A 15,339-nucleotide genomic window follows, 5' to 3' on the forward strand; every position below is an offset into this window, starting at 1 on the left:
CTCTCACTCTTTCTGCTATTCGTCTGCCGCAAATCAACCTCGACACTCATCTCCACCCACTCCAACCTGTCTGCACTCTCTTCTTCACCCCTCTTGTGTGCTGTCAATTGCTTTGAACAGTTGAAGCTAGGTATTTAAACTCATCCACTTTCACTACCTCTACTCCTTTTTTCACCATTTCCCCTGCTTCCCTCCCACACACGCATTCCTCTTTTATCCAGTGCATACCTCCACTTGTCCAGGCTCCCCCTACTCTCACTACAGGTCATGTCAATGCCATCTGCAAACATTAAAGTCTGCAGAGACTCCTACCTGATCTATTAACATGTCCAACACCTCTGCATATAAGAAAGAGCTCTGAGCTGATACCTGCTATAATCCCATCCCCATCTTCAACCTGTCACTCCTACTGCACACATCACTGCTGTCTAGTTGCCCTCATCTATATTCTGTACCACCCTCACATACCTCTATACCACCTCTGACTTCCTCATGCTCCACCAAAGTTCCCCTTGAGCCATAAAGACAATGCACCTCCTTATGAACTCTGTATTTTTTGATCAGTCATCATATCCATAGTGTTCTTTCTTAGCATGAATTAATATTATTTATATGTTAGCAAACTAGGGCTAAGGCACTTGCAAACAACTATCATGACAGGTTTCTGAATTATCGACATTTCACTATACTGCAAATTGACTATGTGCACGTTAGCATATGCTACTTCCGGTGCGGAAACTCCTGTGGGGAGCTTTGTTTCCGGTGTCCTATTCGCGCCTGGTTTACGGTCCAAAACAAGTTAAGCAAATGAATGAATCAAGCGGCGATTTACATTTCTATAGATGTCTTGGGCATTTACCCAATATATCTGCAAATGATGTTCATCGACTTGTCAATATTTTTCCCCGCACCTCAGAGCAAAAGAGAAAAGGGATTCAAATGTTAGATTTCTCAGCTGTCCCTCGTTTATTGTGGGTGTTATGTTCTAAAAATAACCAGCGATAGGTGAAATCAAGTAGCCAATTTTATTTTTGGACGGTGCAAAACGTTTCGTGGACATCGTGGACATACAGCACTGCACTTCAGAGTCACACTGCTAGCGATCGATGCAGCGATTCTGTACTGTACAGGAGAGACGTCACGGAGGAGATCGTCTGCAGCGATCAGGACACAGGACACAGGACACAATGTGACATAAAAAAAAAATAAGCATGCAAACTTGCACTAAAAAAAACGCGAAACAGCGAGGTGAAAGGTGAACCGCGTTATAGTCAGGGACCGCTGTAATTTTGAAGGTAAGTCACAACATACCCTTCGTAAATACTAATGTATAGAAACCCTTACCAGCAATCGTTCATTTTTTGTGTGGCTTTTTTCACGGTTTGTTAACATGCTGTGTAGGTGTGGTGTGTACTTGACTAGCTGATATCGACTTAACGGGGGAAACATCTGGTTTGACTATTCTTCACCTGTAGTTTGAATGCTGAACATTTGCCTGTTTAAATCATAAGACCAGTCACTATACAGAGATGTGCTTCTGAATGTGGACGATGTGTCTTCTGCATGCAGTGATGCAGTTCTGCTTGTGTTGAGTGATGTAAACAACTGATCGATCTAAACTCTTTAAACGTCAAAATTGATCATTAGATTTTTTATGACACAACAGTAGTGAGTGTTCCCACCTTCTGCTCTTTGTAACTTAATGCGATCTTTCCGTTTTCGAGTTTTGGACATGATTTTGGAGTATATCTTCGCAGTAGCGATTGACCGCAAAGTAAAGCTACCAGAACTGTACAACCCTACATCCGGTCTCAAACCAGGAAGTTAACATTTTCTCGTGCACAGGGCCAATATCCGGTTGTTCAGTGATGACGTGACGAATCCTACTTCCAGGTCTAAAGTAGTCTGCGTTTAATATGACTTTTGTGTTGTTAACATGTTTAATGTTATGTATTTTCTTCTATTTGATCTCAAAAAGCTCCTAAAACAGTCAGTGATCACTGTTGACCTCCCTCGGCTTTTATTACCGCTAATCATTTATTTAAGCTCAGTTTTTAAAACCTTAGGATGTAACTACAGCCCAGCCCATGCAGCAGTATATGAATGACTAACCTCGTATTGTGGATGGATTATCTCAGTTGTTCTCCTGGCTGAAGTTTGGTCCTTTTACAGCATCCTGCCATGCAATTACATTTGTTCCTGACCACCGAGAACACTCACGTTAACTTTTATCGAGTTGTCATAAATGAGTCTCCAATAACACCAGAAAAAGTCGCCAGATTTGTCGCTAGTCGCTTTTTAGAAAAAAAGTCTCTATGGGGGTCTGAAAACTCGCTAAATATAGCAACAAAGTCGCTAAGTTGGCAACACTACCTCGCCCTATAGGTCCTAAACAAGTAGATCAAATCACCGGTTAGACACACATACAGAAATTCTTTGATTTACTAGTGAGGGATTATTAGGCTAATGGATAGGCTAATTTATGGATAGCTCTCTAATAATAAATTCAGTATTCCAGATAAAAGGATGAGGAGTGGGAATGAATTCTGTTATTTTGAGGTAACTAGTTAAACATTATTGCTATAAATGCTGTGCATACTTTTTAAACTGTTTGATCTGTATTTTCACTCAAGGAAGAAACAAACTACTTCCACATAACTCAAAGGATCGATGATTTTTTAGTGGACTGTAGCATACTCAGGCAGTTTGGCAGTGGACCCACTACGGAAGTTGAACCCCATTTCTTCTCAAGCTGTGATCAAATGAAAGCATTTGCTTGTTGACAAGCTAATTAGCACAGAGTATGACTGCCACTCCAGGATCCTGCTAGTAGCTGCATGTAGTCTTAAAGAGATTGGATGGTCTTGGCTGAGTTCACTTCCTCTTTGATGGGTTGTGTTTGAGCCTTGCCAAAGCAGGTAATGATACTACACTGGCAGTCACAGAGCACACTGCTGAGCGTGTTCCCCTCAGGTCTCCGCATTGCCAAAAATAAAAATTCAAGACATGTAAAGGTCTTTAGTGAGGTAAAACTCTATTTTTTGATGTATACATGCTTACATTTAGCTTGGAGGCTTAAAAAGTACAAACGTGTCAGGCAAGGATCACACCTGGATGATTTAATGTTCCAAATATACAGACAGGGAGAAAATTCAAACGCAAGTTTAGGCTCATACCCTTGAGGCATTCATTATGACACGGAACTATGCGTAAGTACATAGTTATTCACTTGACTTTCGCTGACCTGCTATTATATTTCAGTAAAAATAAGTTGCATTTGACCTTTTTTTTCTGCATTGTGTGTGATATTTAACAAACTTTCAAAGGTTAAAGTAGCAGTGGCCTTATCTACCAGTGCCTCATTGTGGTCAGGCCTGTGTTTTAGTTTTGTCTTCTGAGCAGCAGAGACTTGGCAGGGTACTTTCTTCAGAGGAAGGAGGTCACAAGTCTGCTCACAGTGTCAAGAGTATGTGCTGTGTGGTTTGGAATAAGAGATCGCGTGGTGCTTATTGAATGTGCCTTACAATGTGGCATTGCAAGATAATTGGACCAGGCTGCTGATCAGCAGAAAGTCAGGCTCAGAGGTAGTCTTCCACTTCCTCAGTCGATTAAAGACATGGAACATATAGGAAGCAAAGAGACATACTGGGTGATGCATTTGATAGTCTAACACAATAAATGTAAGGTAAACCTGTAAGGAAAGAGCTAAATGATGGTGGTAATAAAAAAAAATATATAACAAACAATGACAGAGGGAGACGATGTGTGTCTTACTTGCCCTGTCGGGCAAACGAGCCAGACGATAGAGAGCATTCCTGGTTATTTTCCAGAGATAAAATTGCAGTACAGAGGAGTGGAAAGACTTAAAACACAGCACTGCAGGGAGATGAGCTCACTCATTTTCCCCTTGTAGGCCTCTGGCTCAACTTCATATGCTCTCACAAGTACACACACACACACACACACAGATATAAACTGAATCATGACGCAGATTTACAAGCTCTGCACAGCAATAAACGCAGACAATTCGGATTAAATAACGTTTGGCATCCTGTACGTGCATGTGCGTAAAGAAGTGTGAAAGATAAATAATGACTATTATGATCATATCCATTGTTCAGTGCTTGAACGCAATCTAGTATCCCACTGCTTCCTTAACTCCCCCTTGCAGAACACAGTTAAACAATCAGGGCTCGAACTACAAACTAGGCCAGCAGTCACATTCTGAATGACCCCTTGAAACTTCAAGTTCACTGGATGCACAAACAGGCTCGATTTTATAAGGTGATCAGCAATGGATACTCCCTTATGTGGTGCTTTAATGATGGTACAGTGTATAACACATCTGTTTAAAATCCTCCTTATGTGTCCAGTATCTGTTGAATGTGCAAAGCATACAGTTCACATTCACATTTATGTGCTAAAAATTAGTTTGCATCACAGGATTAAGGGGACCACTCAGAATATCTCAGCACTGATTTTAAGGACCTACAGTAAACCAGCAAAATAATCCCAACACAGTAAAAATCACAAAGAAGGGAAACGAGATAAAGGCAGCAACTAAAAACACGGTACGTAGGCACGGCACAAGCAAGAAAGCACAATGCAGGTACAGACAGAGGGAGCTACAACCATCCATACATAACTCATGTGCTTCAGACTGGATACTGTCAATACTTTATGATGAAGAATGTCAGCATTTTGACTTTAACTATGTGGACTAGACAGCTGGTTAGACTCTAGTACTCCAGCTTGACTCTTCAACACTAGTTTTACTTAAATCTGCTTTCCTGCTGCAATGTCAGGAAATTACCAGCAAGCAGTGATTTGGACGACACGGAGGAATTGTGTGTGTGCGTATGTGACGCTTGCTGGGACTAAGTATTATTGCTGCACTTGAAAAAGCACTTTCTTTCAACCACTGGAAGGAAGGACTCAGGGGAACTGCGAGCTGACTCAGTCTCATCTAAAATGCTCCGACTAGGGCCTCCCAAGGGGGTCCCACTCCTCCACAAAGTTCCCTTCAGAGCTCAGCCAACTATGGAGGATTGCTCGGCCCCCCAAGTGATATCGCAGATCCGGCCCCGAGAAAATACTAGCAGTGCGATAAGGGAGCAAGGCAGTTGAAAGCAAAAGAAAGAAAGGAAGGAAGAAAGAAAGAAAGAAAGAAAGAAAGAAAGAAAGAAAGAAAGAAAGAAAGAAAGAAAGAAAGAAAGAAAGAAAGAAAGAAAGAAAGAAAATACATTTCTTCACTCTTGCTTGTTTTCTGGGGTTTCTGTGTCCTTCTCGCACACTTTATACTCATGGTAACACATGCACGTTCTCCCCGACACCGACAAACAGTCAAGCTAGCGTTTCATCATGCATGCAGACATGTTTCTTCTATACAACTACACAACCTCAAATGACTGACGGATCATAAAGAGGAACAAAACCGCACATGGTAAACACACACGCCTCTTTGCCACAGCCTGACCACACAGCTACCAAAAGCCACCAGCGTTGCACACGCAGGGTGTAATTACGCTCTTTTCTTTGTTGCCTTGGGGCCTTCATACTTACAGGGCACATACCCACACAGACAGACACGTGTCAGAGGATACACATCCTGTTTAGAACTTTTGCTTTAGGCAATAAAGGCACATCTTTGCAACTTTACTGTCATTTTAACATTTAAACATGTTCCTTTTTGTGACCTTTAATATTCAGTAGCATTTTGTTCACAGCTTGTACAACAGGAAAACTTAATAAATAAGAAGGATACAAAAAGAGCTCCACAAAGGATATGCACTTGATTTTCTTTTTGTACAGTCAGTACCCATTTGGAAAAATAAACTCTCCAGTGCACTCGTTTACTGTTTTGCTTAGAGCTCAATGGGACATTCTGTCCATGCAAGCTGAGCCTAAAGCTAGTATCTTGTTAGTTTAATTTATCTTTGCAAAAGCAGCAAGCTTACTTACTAGCTTAATATTTATTTACGTAACAGGTAAGCTTTTATCTAACCACTTTTATTTAAGCAAACCGTGAATCATTACCCAACAATATCTCATCATCCCTGATGATTAGAGCCTGACTGATGTATCGGCAGGTCGATATTATCTGCCGATATTAGCTATTAGCAAACCTGTTAGCATCAATGAAAAATCGACTGAAAATTATGAAAATAATTTAATTAATATGCAGACTAAATTATAATCATAAAAGCTCATTTGAAAAGTAACGAAGAGACAGGAGAAACATCATTAGAGTCAAGCACAATAGGCAGAAATCATTACAAAAAGGGTTTAGGTTAGCATAAATAAGACAGCAGTTTGTTTCTTAGATTTACAGTGTCCATGCTTTTTTATGCACAGCCACAAGAGGGCGCACTCCTGTTTTAGATATTTTTCTTAGTATTATTATTGTTTTGGGGTTTTTTTTTAAATCAGATTATTCCTTTTGTTAAACAAAACATTGTTCAAAAATTTACATTTCATTACCTATGCAAATAAATAACTAGGGTTTACATCTTTTGGAAAGGCTTGACTCACCTTGTTCGGACACCAGAGGGTCACACGATCCAAAGCTGATGGCCAGCAGAGCCAGAGAGGAGCAGAAAAGCCACATGGTTTCACTCCTCCAAAAAACACCACCTCACCTCACTCCAGCCACCAGCTGATGGATAAACACAGAGAAAAAGGGAAAGTCAAAAAAGTCAAATCCCTCCTTCATTCTGTCAACATGCCACCCAGTTTGCTTACTCTGCCGACAGCTGTGCATTATGCTTGACTCCTAAATAGACGTTGATGTATATTTATGAGTCAGTCACAGTTGATGTGTTAATTATGTAGTATGATGCGGGCTTTGTTAGTGGCATATGAATTAACCAGAATGGTCCTCATTAAGTTGTGTAACTCTATAATGTCTGATCATAGTCATTATCCTGTCCATCTGGTTGGCCTTCGACTGGGCAGCTGCTACACACACTCTGACACATACATGTGAATATAACTAATATACATATATATATATATATATATATATATATATATATATATATATATATATATATATATATATATATATATATATATATGTGTGTGTACATATATATATATATATATATATATGTGTGTGTACATATATATATATATATATATATATATATATATATATATATATATATATATATATATATACATACATACATATATATATATATATATATATATATAGCCACATTTGACCATGAGCACATGCGCACATTAAGCACATTATTGACGCAAACAAAGCAGCAAATGCAAGACAACAAAGCAGAAGATGGACATGAAAGCAAAATGATTTACATGCAGGACGGTTGGTCTAGAGTCAAACAGACAGAGGGGCCAAAACACACAAACACATCTGGAGACTATTCCACTGGAGCCATTGTTCTGCTGTACCAGATGCTTCCACGTGGCCAAACAACAGGCACACAGACACACACACAAAGGCATGCATAGATTAAAATGCACGCCACGTAGAAATAATCATTATATCTTGGCTGCGCAGTCTCTCTCCCTTACTACAGTAGCTCATTTATAAACGCACACAAGAATGTACGTGCATAAACATGCTAATCCCGCCCACTTGCATATAACCCGGGTAAACACATCCCAGCTGACCTGGACTTGCCCTCGGCATGTGCTAGGACCCCATAATTCTGTAGTGTTTACAGGTTCAGCAGGGCCCTCAAGGCAGGCAGGCAAGCAGACTGTATCTCTGAACACACACCTGTGCTGTCTGCCAGGAGAAATGACCCCCACACTCCCCTGGGGCTACACAATGTGGCGTGTGAATACTATCCAGCTTGACCTGACTTCTGTAGCAAGCTGTTAAAAGACAATATGGTGGAGGACGGTGCTTCAAATTATGTTCTGGAGAAACAGAGACAGCCTGACCTGCCCCAGACTTTCATTTGAAGTATGCAGTCCACTTTGGGAGCCGTTGACTTAAGTAGTGTGGCTCAGTTCAAATACTCCACTTCGTATATTTTCATGTACCATAATATGTACACAATGTGCTGGTATGCACAGTTTACTGCGAAGAAATTTTGACAGGTTAGCTACATTAAACACTGTAAACTTGGAACTAAGAATACGAACACTGTCAACTATAGCCAACAGGGGTGTTGCCAGGCCTGTGGTGCTTTTTCTTTATTTCATATTAACTAGTGAGTCAAACAAAATTCTGCTGCAGATACTAATTTTGGTGACCGTTAGGTGATGCACAGGTAATGTAAGCTGAACAAAACATGCAAAACAAACAGGGAACCTAACATTGTTTTGGGAATAACGAATACGAAAATCCCAAAGATTTTCATTTGTAAGAAATGCTTTTAAAAAACATATATATGTTAAAAATTGCTAACTATTGTTGAGAATACATACGCTACAATCAGTGTAGTAAGAAAAAGACGATGTTTGAAATATTAGACTTCGACGTCATGCTAGCTGCTCCATTTTCGTAACTATCGGAACCTACGTTATATTAAATTTGGTCCCACATAATACTACATTTTTCAGCAGGGACGATGGCACTATTAGGCACATAAATACCAAACAATATCATAATAAATTAACATAATGTATTTCCTATAATTCTTTTTTTAAACTGCTGCTGCTGTTAGCTTGCTAAGCTAGCACTGACGTCATCATTAATAGTGATATCATATGATGGTTTTGTTGACTAAAAATAGTTTAGTAGTCAAGACGGTAAGAGTGAACACAATTTGCTCTTAACTTTTTGGCCCATTCTGCGTACACCATCGTGCTCCTGGAGCAATTCATTTAGCCATGATGATAGGAACACTATTATGCATGAAATATTACAAATTCAAGTACCCTGAGACAGCACAGGCGTGGTTGCTTTTTCTTCCATATTTTTTATTTTAGGTTACCGGTTTATTTAAGAACCAAGGTCTTTGCAAGATCCTGTACAATTATGCTAAGCCACAAATGATCTGTCGGCACTACTGTTGCCAGTATGAGTACTGTTAAGGTGAAACTATCTAGTTAGCTAAACGACAAGAAGAATACGTTAAAAAACGTGTTTTCTCCTGCAGCCGGATGGGTGGGAAGTTAATCAAAGCCTTAGACAGCTATGTTTGAGCAGTCTGAAGCTACAGCCATTATTATAGGCTTCATGCCACATGATCACAATAATAAGAAAGTTCACACAGTACATAATGCATAATGCATCACAGTCCACAGAACACAAGCTGGGGGAAAAGTTACAGCTCATTGCTATTATTATCTGGCCATAATCCAAAACAGTTTAATAGGTTTCCTGATATAAGTTGCTATGGATGTGTCTCTTTCCATTTCTGTCTCTGCACTGCATTCATAGCTTGCAATAACAGATACAGTAAAGCCAGGATGGGGTTATGCCACTGGGCTTGCCGCAGGCCCGGCCATGACTCGGTGAGCAGGCCTGTGAGTGATTGGGTCACTGGTTATGGATAAGACACAGGAAGGAAAACAGGAGCAGATGTCTTACTGTTATAGCTCTAAAAGCCGAAAGACAAGGAGTGACAGACAGAAGTAATGACCAGCATCCACAATCACAGCCCAGCCCAGTAGTACCAGTACTTTTTATGGATTTGAATACACATACAGAATGAGCCACTGACACAGTCTCACATAATAACCGAGGCTCTTGTGCTCAGGGCTTAGCAATTTTCACTGTCCTGCATTTCATCACAATTGCCACTGTTTACAGATGGAACAACATCTCTAGCACAAGCCTGTTTAGAGGAACACATTCTGACAGAGTTAAATGAAACATGTCCACTTTATGGCCTGACAAGAGAATTGCTTTTATTGCTTATTAGCCACCCAGACATGGATGATTAAATAACAGTGATCCAACAGCCCACTGTTTAGAATAGTTTGCATCTGTTTAGATTGAAGAACCCGGTGTAAATGTGTCTGTCATTCACTATCTGAGGGTTCATTGCTTTTCCAGCTGTCTCTCACAGCATCCAGAAGCAAGAAGACTGATAGGGGCAGTTTACAATCTAGTCTGCTTCCAATCTACTCTAGGCTATCACACAAGAAAACATCCAAGAGTGGTATTGCTGCTGAGTTGTGAAAGCAACTTCCTGATTGGCCGCCAGTTTGTCACCCTGGCTCAAAATCCTCAAGGGAAGTTCTCTCTGAGAAGAGGCTGTACATGGAATTCAGCCATCAAACAGAAGCCCTGCCTTATCGGTCAGGTAGCCCGCCTGTGTGCATTCGTGTAAAGTACAACATGTGTTCTACAGAAGGCGAAAGGGGCTGCCATACAGAGTGGACAGACATACTGAATAGGAAGTCAACAGAGGCTCATTTATGCAGATGAGCACACACACAGTGACTCAAGCCATTTAACACCATGCTCCAGAAGCTACCGTTCAACAACACAATCACAAACTCAATTTCTGTTTACGAGGTGCTTCAAAATCAGCTCTGCTAATTGTTAGTGTGAGTAAGGTTGGTCAATTCTTATTGTGAGAAAACTAAAATAATTGTTGGGCTGCTGTGAGCCCTGCATTCCTCCAGAGAATGCATGGCTGAAAAAAACTAGAGTCTACTTGCCTAGAGCGTCTATAGCAGTTCTGCATAGCTGTAATACAGATGTTATGCTAAAATGCTGATTTAAATATTGATGCTTACTACATTCAATATCTTCATTTAGCGTGTACCAGTGAGATTTAGAACTAAACACAAATGCATGCAAGTAGAAATACACAACAGGAAAACTTTAACTTGGACCCTATGATGGTCATTTATGGTCAGATGGATCAGAGGGTTCGCAGTTTACAATAAGTTACTTCTGAGGGGAACATGAGTGTGTAGATCAGACCAGTCATGGATCAGTCATGGAAATCCATCTGGTGGTTTTTGAGACTCCAAACCACAAATCTGAACCTTATGCTGAAGCAAAAGCGGAAAAAGGCAAAGTCATCAAAGTCTGGGATTCACCCTCTAAGTAAGGTTTACATTTCTCTCAATGTTTCTGACCTGAATGCAGTTCTAAGTACACTCATAGGTTCAAACAATACTAGTTACACTACTGCTGGATGTCGACGTCGGTCAACATGCTGTTTCCCAAAATGCATTTTGCTTTGAAGACATGAACGTGCACACTCTGTATCTGAAAGTTTTGACCTTTTCACAAACTTGTTTTAACTTTAAATAAAAGTAGCTGAAGTGGGCCCCGAGGGCTTAACACTCCAAATATCAACTGACTCCGAGCAAAAACCTTCAAACTAGCGAAGGTAATATCCAAACCTGTGTAACACTGAAAAGAGACTGAGGCAAGTTTTTACTAGTCTTACATTCTGGGCAGTGTTCAAGGGCTTTATTTGAATATTTGCTAGTGTGAATCAGACCAGGAAAGGAACTGAGCACTAAATACATAAAACTCTTTCCTGTGATTGCTCAGGGCTACCTGGAAGTTCCAATGCCACGGACACCTACGGCCCTTTTGCAAACGCAACGAAGCAAAGTTAGTCCTAATCTGATGACATGACCCGGTTGGCTCCTAGCCTATGTTGTGGATGAAGTCAGCCTGGAGAGAGCAGATGACTTGCCGATTTTCTTCAGCTTGACTTTACATTTCCGCCTAATGTTCACTTCACAGCTGAACTGAATGAGCAAGGAGTCAAGGAGATGATACAATTTCCTGTAGGCCCAACAAAAGCTGGTATGGAAGATATACGTGGGAGAACATACCGCCCTGTGGCCTACAGCTATGCATTGCACAGACAGCCTCCAGCAGGTTAAGTGAGCAACACTTAATGGGCATAGATTTGTAACGTTTGTAACAGGGCTATGAGGAGACTACTGGTGGTAGGAGAGTTCTGTTACATACCAGGGTTTCCAAGCTTACATGTGCAAGTTTCTTTTAGTTAAAATGACCCTTAAATGAAACCAGAATCCTACTTGGACAACGTGGAGGTGTGGAAAATGTTCCACATTTTGAAGGAGGAGGGTGAAAACAAAAAAAGAGTAGGAGGATTTATTTTTTAATGTGAGTCGTGGGGTGCAGACAGGATGCAAAATCCAGCAAACATGGGGGATAGCTGAGTAATTAGGAAAGCAGATGTTACTGCGGTATTCAAGCCCCCACTCCTCTGGCGTTCATTTTCTTTCCCAAGAAGTGAAAATAAGTTTTAGAGACCGATCCGAGATCATTCCAAAGCTGATTACTTTTTTCGAATGATATGCATGTAGTGGGGAAAAAACCCCAGTGTACTTAGGAGGCTTTTCCATGCCACAGGGGGTTGGATGCCATCCAAACAAAACAGCAACACCTCAGCCGTTCTGTGCCCATGCCTGGCTTATTAGATGTGAAGGAAAAATCAGCATCACTTTTGCCAGGAGCTAGTCGTTTTCTTGCAAAATCCAATAACGGAATACTAGCTTACTACAACTACACGAGTCAGAGCGGCCGAGAACATACAACTTTAATGATCTCCGCTGAGAGAAAGCAACTTTAGAGTACTTTTGCTCAGTATCCCAGATTGTTGGTGTGTGGTACACCCCGCAGTATGGTATCCCCATGTGACGTTGCCCACTGTAAGCAGTCTTTGCTGCTACAACACTTCCATCACTAAAGTTCCGCTGCACTTCACTAACTTGTCTTTAAATCTCCGGCGGATGTGGCAAAAAAAAAAAAAAGCATCGCCTTTTAAACGAAAAGTTAAAACGACAGAGAGCATGTAAAATCCTTACCTTCAATTTCTGATAAATCCACAAGTTTGCGACCACATTAATCCGCTGTTGTGCGTGTATAGATCCAAGGTCCGGCTTGGGAATCCTGCAGGGCGATGCAAATGCAGACAAATGTAATCCAGCCTAGTTTTTGTCCCCTTGCCTTTTTTTTTCTTGAGTCTTCTTCCACAGAGAAAGGAAAGAGGGAAAAAAAGTTACAGCAAGATTAGCCGTGTCCAACTTTTTCCCCCTCCCCTCTCTGCTGATCCCAAGTGTCTTTCTCCCTCTCTCGCCTCCTCTTTGCTCTCTCTGTTGTCTGTCTCTCGGTTTCTTATTACTTTTTCCTCCCCTTGGTCTCTGTCTATTCCTCCAGCCTGTCTCTCTTCCAGTCTCCCTCCAACACCCCCCCTTTACCTCTCCTCTCCTCTCCTCTTTCTCCCTGCTCTCTCCCTCTCTCTTTGGGAGATCTCTCTCAAACATGTGGTGACATCAACTTGTCCACAAGGCTGGAAAATAAGCCCTGGGCATCTCTCTAATCTTTTTGGCAAGCTGTTCCAGGCCTCTCTACCCTCTCTTTACCCTCTACCCCATCATCTTACCTCCATCTCCCCCTCACCTCTTACTATTTGATTCATGACATACCAGAAAAACAGACTTTCTATTCTGCCTGGGTTAAAGCACTGTATTAGGAAAAGAAATGCAGATTAGGCTCTCCTGGTTGGTGCATTATGGAGAGGAATTTACTCCATTAAAATTAATGAACTTACTTATCATACTTACTTATGATTGAAGGCCACATCCACAGCTTCCATATTGTTTTATCACTCACTTTTATTGCATCCAATCCATAAAGTGGCCTCGGTTGGAGCCCCTGACCATCCAGAAACACCAGTCCTAACAGCCACATAAATTCCACCTTTATTGTCAATAAGTAAATAGTTCAGGAGGCAGATAAATATCACTTTGTCTTTTGATTTATGCGTACCTCCCTTCAGATGGTATGGAAGAATAGGTAGAGGACTGTGCTCACATCTACAAGATATTTATTTCTGTCCTCTGTTGAGAGGTCAACATCTCTACTGAGTAGTTATCTTTAACTCTCTCATTAGCTTTTACCCCTAGTTTAAAAAAACACAATAAAGGAAAATGTGAAAACTCTCTAAGTAGCATCCGTCCACTCAAATTGTTTCACTTCTGTCTAATGAAGCTGAAAATGCTTTGAACTAGATGCTTACCCAGAGGTGTCCTCTTTGAACTAAAAACACTGGTGGAAAGCAAGGTAATTCAGCCACTACCAATGGGGAATCTGGACAAATGCGTGCATATGTCTTTGTATGGTTTGACGGCATAAGCAAAGAAAGAAAGGAATTGAAAAGGTGTGGCTTCCCCTATTTCACAGAGCATGTTGACAAATGATGTGTTGAAGTTTGGCTCTGACCAGACAATAAAAGTTAATCTGATGAATCTCCCTATCCTGACATATTACCCAACCTCCAGGGATGAGTCAAAATGTTAATGATGTATTGCTCATCCAGTTCAATCCATCACAGTTCATGACTTATTGCAATGTGTGAAGTGCAGGAACAAAGTAAAAGGCTTTCTTGTCATTGCCTGGCTGTGTTTCACAGTCTAAGTAGAATTTAAATCTACAAATAAGTCAAAGAGGCTCCCCAAATGTGTCATGTCCAGGACCAAAAGTGTTCAAGTTCAGCAGTATTATGATCACATGGTCAGTCGTAACCATGACCATTAAAAGCATGAAAATATGTTGACACATCAGCATGATGCTAATATAATGGTGATAGAATGGCCCCAACCAACCATACCTTGGTGATCTGCAAATCAACCAACAGGACTACTGCCAACAGGCAACAAGTGGTTACAACATATGGCAAAGATATATTTCAAGCTATCTTATAACTTGGTGTTTCGTGAAGTCCGTTCTTTATCATATTGCACATGCAAGTTTTGGTGAAATTTGTAAGTACTATGCATGAAGGTTATCCTGTGAAAATGTGAAAAAGTCCCCTTCAAATCATTTTTGTTGAAGATCATAAGGTGATTGTATACATTTATTTGTAACGCTTGCTGTAATCTGACCATTTCTGTAGATGCAGTAGTGATTCTTGTGAAATGTGATTAGATGGACAGTAGGATGGAAACACAATGGGCACCTCACAGTGGCTAGAGTTCACTGGTGTTTTGGCTGGTATGCTAAAAAAAGTCAGTGTTGAAAGCTGCAGTTCCTCAGAGTTCCACGGCAACAAAAGCAAGTCAGTTCCCATAAAATGTTTTGTTAAAATTCCCCAAATCACAGCAGAAACAGACACGTTTAGAGCTTGGTACTACAATAGGAGCTTACAATCAATTTCCCCTTGTTACGTTCCATCTAGGGGGCCAAGACATGAAAAGGAATTCATTTTCAACTTGCAAAAAAGGAATAAATGTTACAGAAAATTAAATCATTAGTGGTCATTACACCCACTTTCCCAAGATTAAAACATCCTCCCGATAATGGTTAATTCAAGAGTGAAGAAACACTGATGGGTTAAAGTCAATAGAAACAAAGAGATGATAAAATAGACCTAAAGGACACTTCATCTCCTTTTCAATACAGCGCTA

The 15,339-nt window shown here is 40.7% G+C and overlaps 1 protein-coding gene across 5 annotated transcripts in view; it reads right to left on the minus strand.

Annotated features, from left to right (window-relative positions):
• col16a1 (collagen, type XVI, alpha 1) overlaps nt 1–13,125 on the minus strand; it is a 79,370-nt gene extending 66,245 nt beyond the window's left edge. For 4 of the 5 annotated variants that reach the window (XM_082521471.1, XM_082521468.1, XM_082521470.1 and 1 more), the window contains exons 1-2: nt 12,739–13,124; nt 6,532–6,655 (exon numbers count right to left, since the gene is read on the minus strand). In XM_082521471.1, the coding sequence (XP_082377597.1) occupies nt 6,532–6,607 (76 nt within the window). In that variant the 5' untranslated portion in view covers nt 6,608–6,655; nt 12,739–13,124. Of the gene's footprint in view, nt 1–6,531; nt 6,656–12,738 lie in introns of all 5 variants that reach the window. The other variant, XM_082521469.1, reaches the window with a different exon arrangement.
• Nucleotides 13,126–15,339: the final 2,214 nt, after the last annotated feature.

The sequence above is a fragment of the Aulonocara stuartgranti genome, assembly GCF_965226115.1.
Source record: "Aulonocara stuartgranti genome assembly, chromosome: 22".
Classification (NCBI taxonomy): Eukaryota; Metazoa; Chordata; class Actinopteri; order Cichliformes; family Cichlidae; genus Aulonocara; species Aulonocara stuartgranti.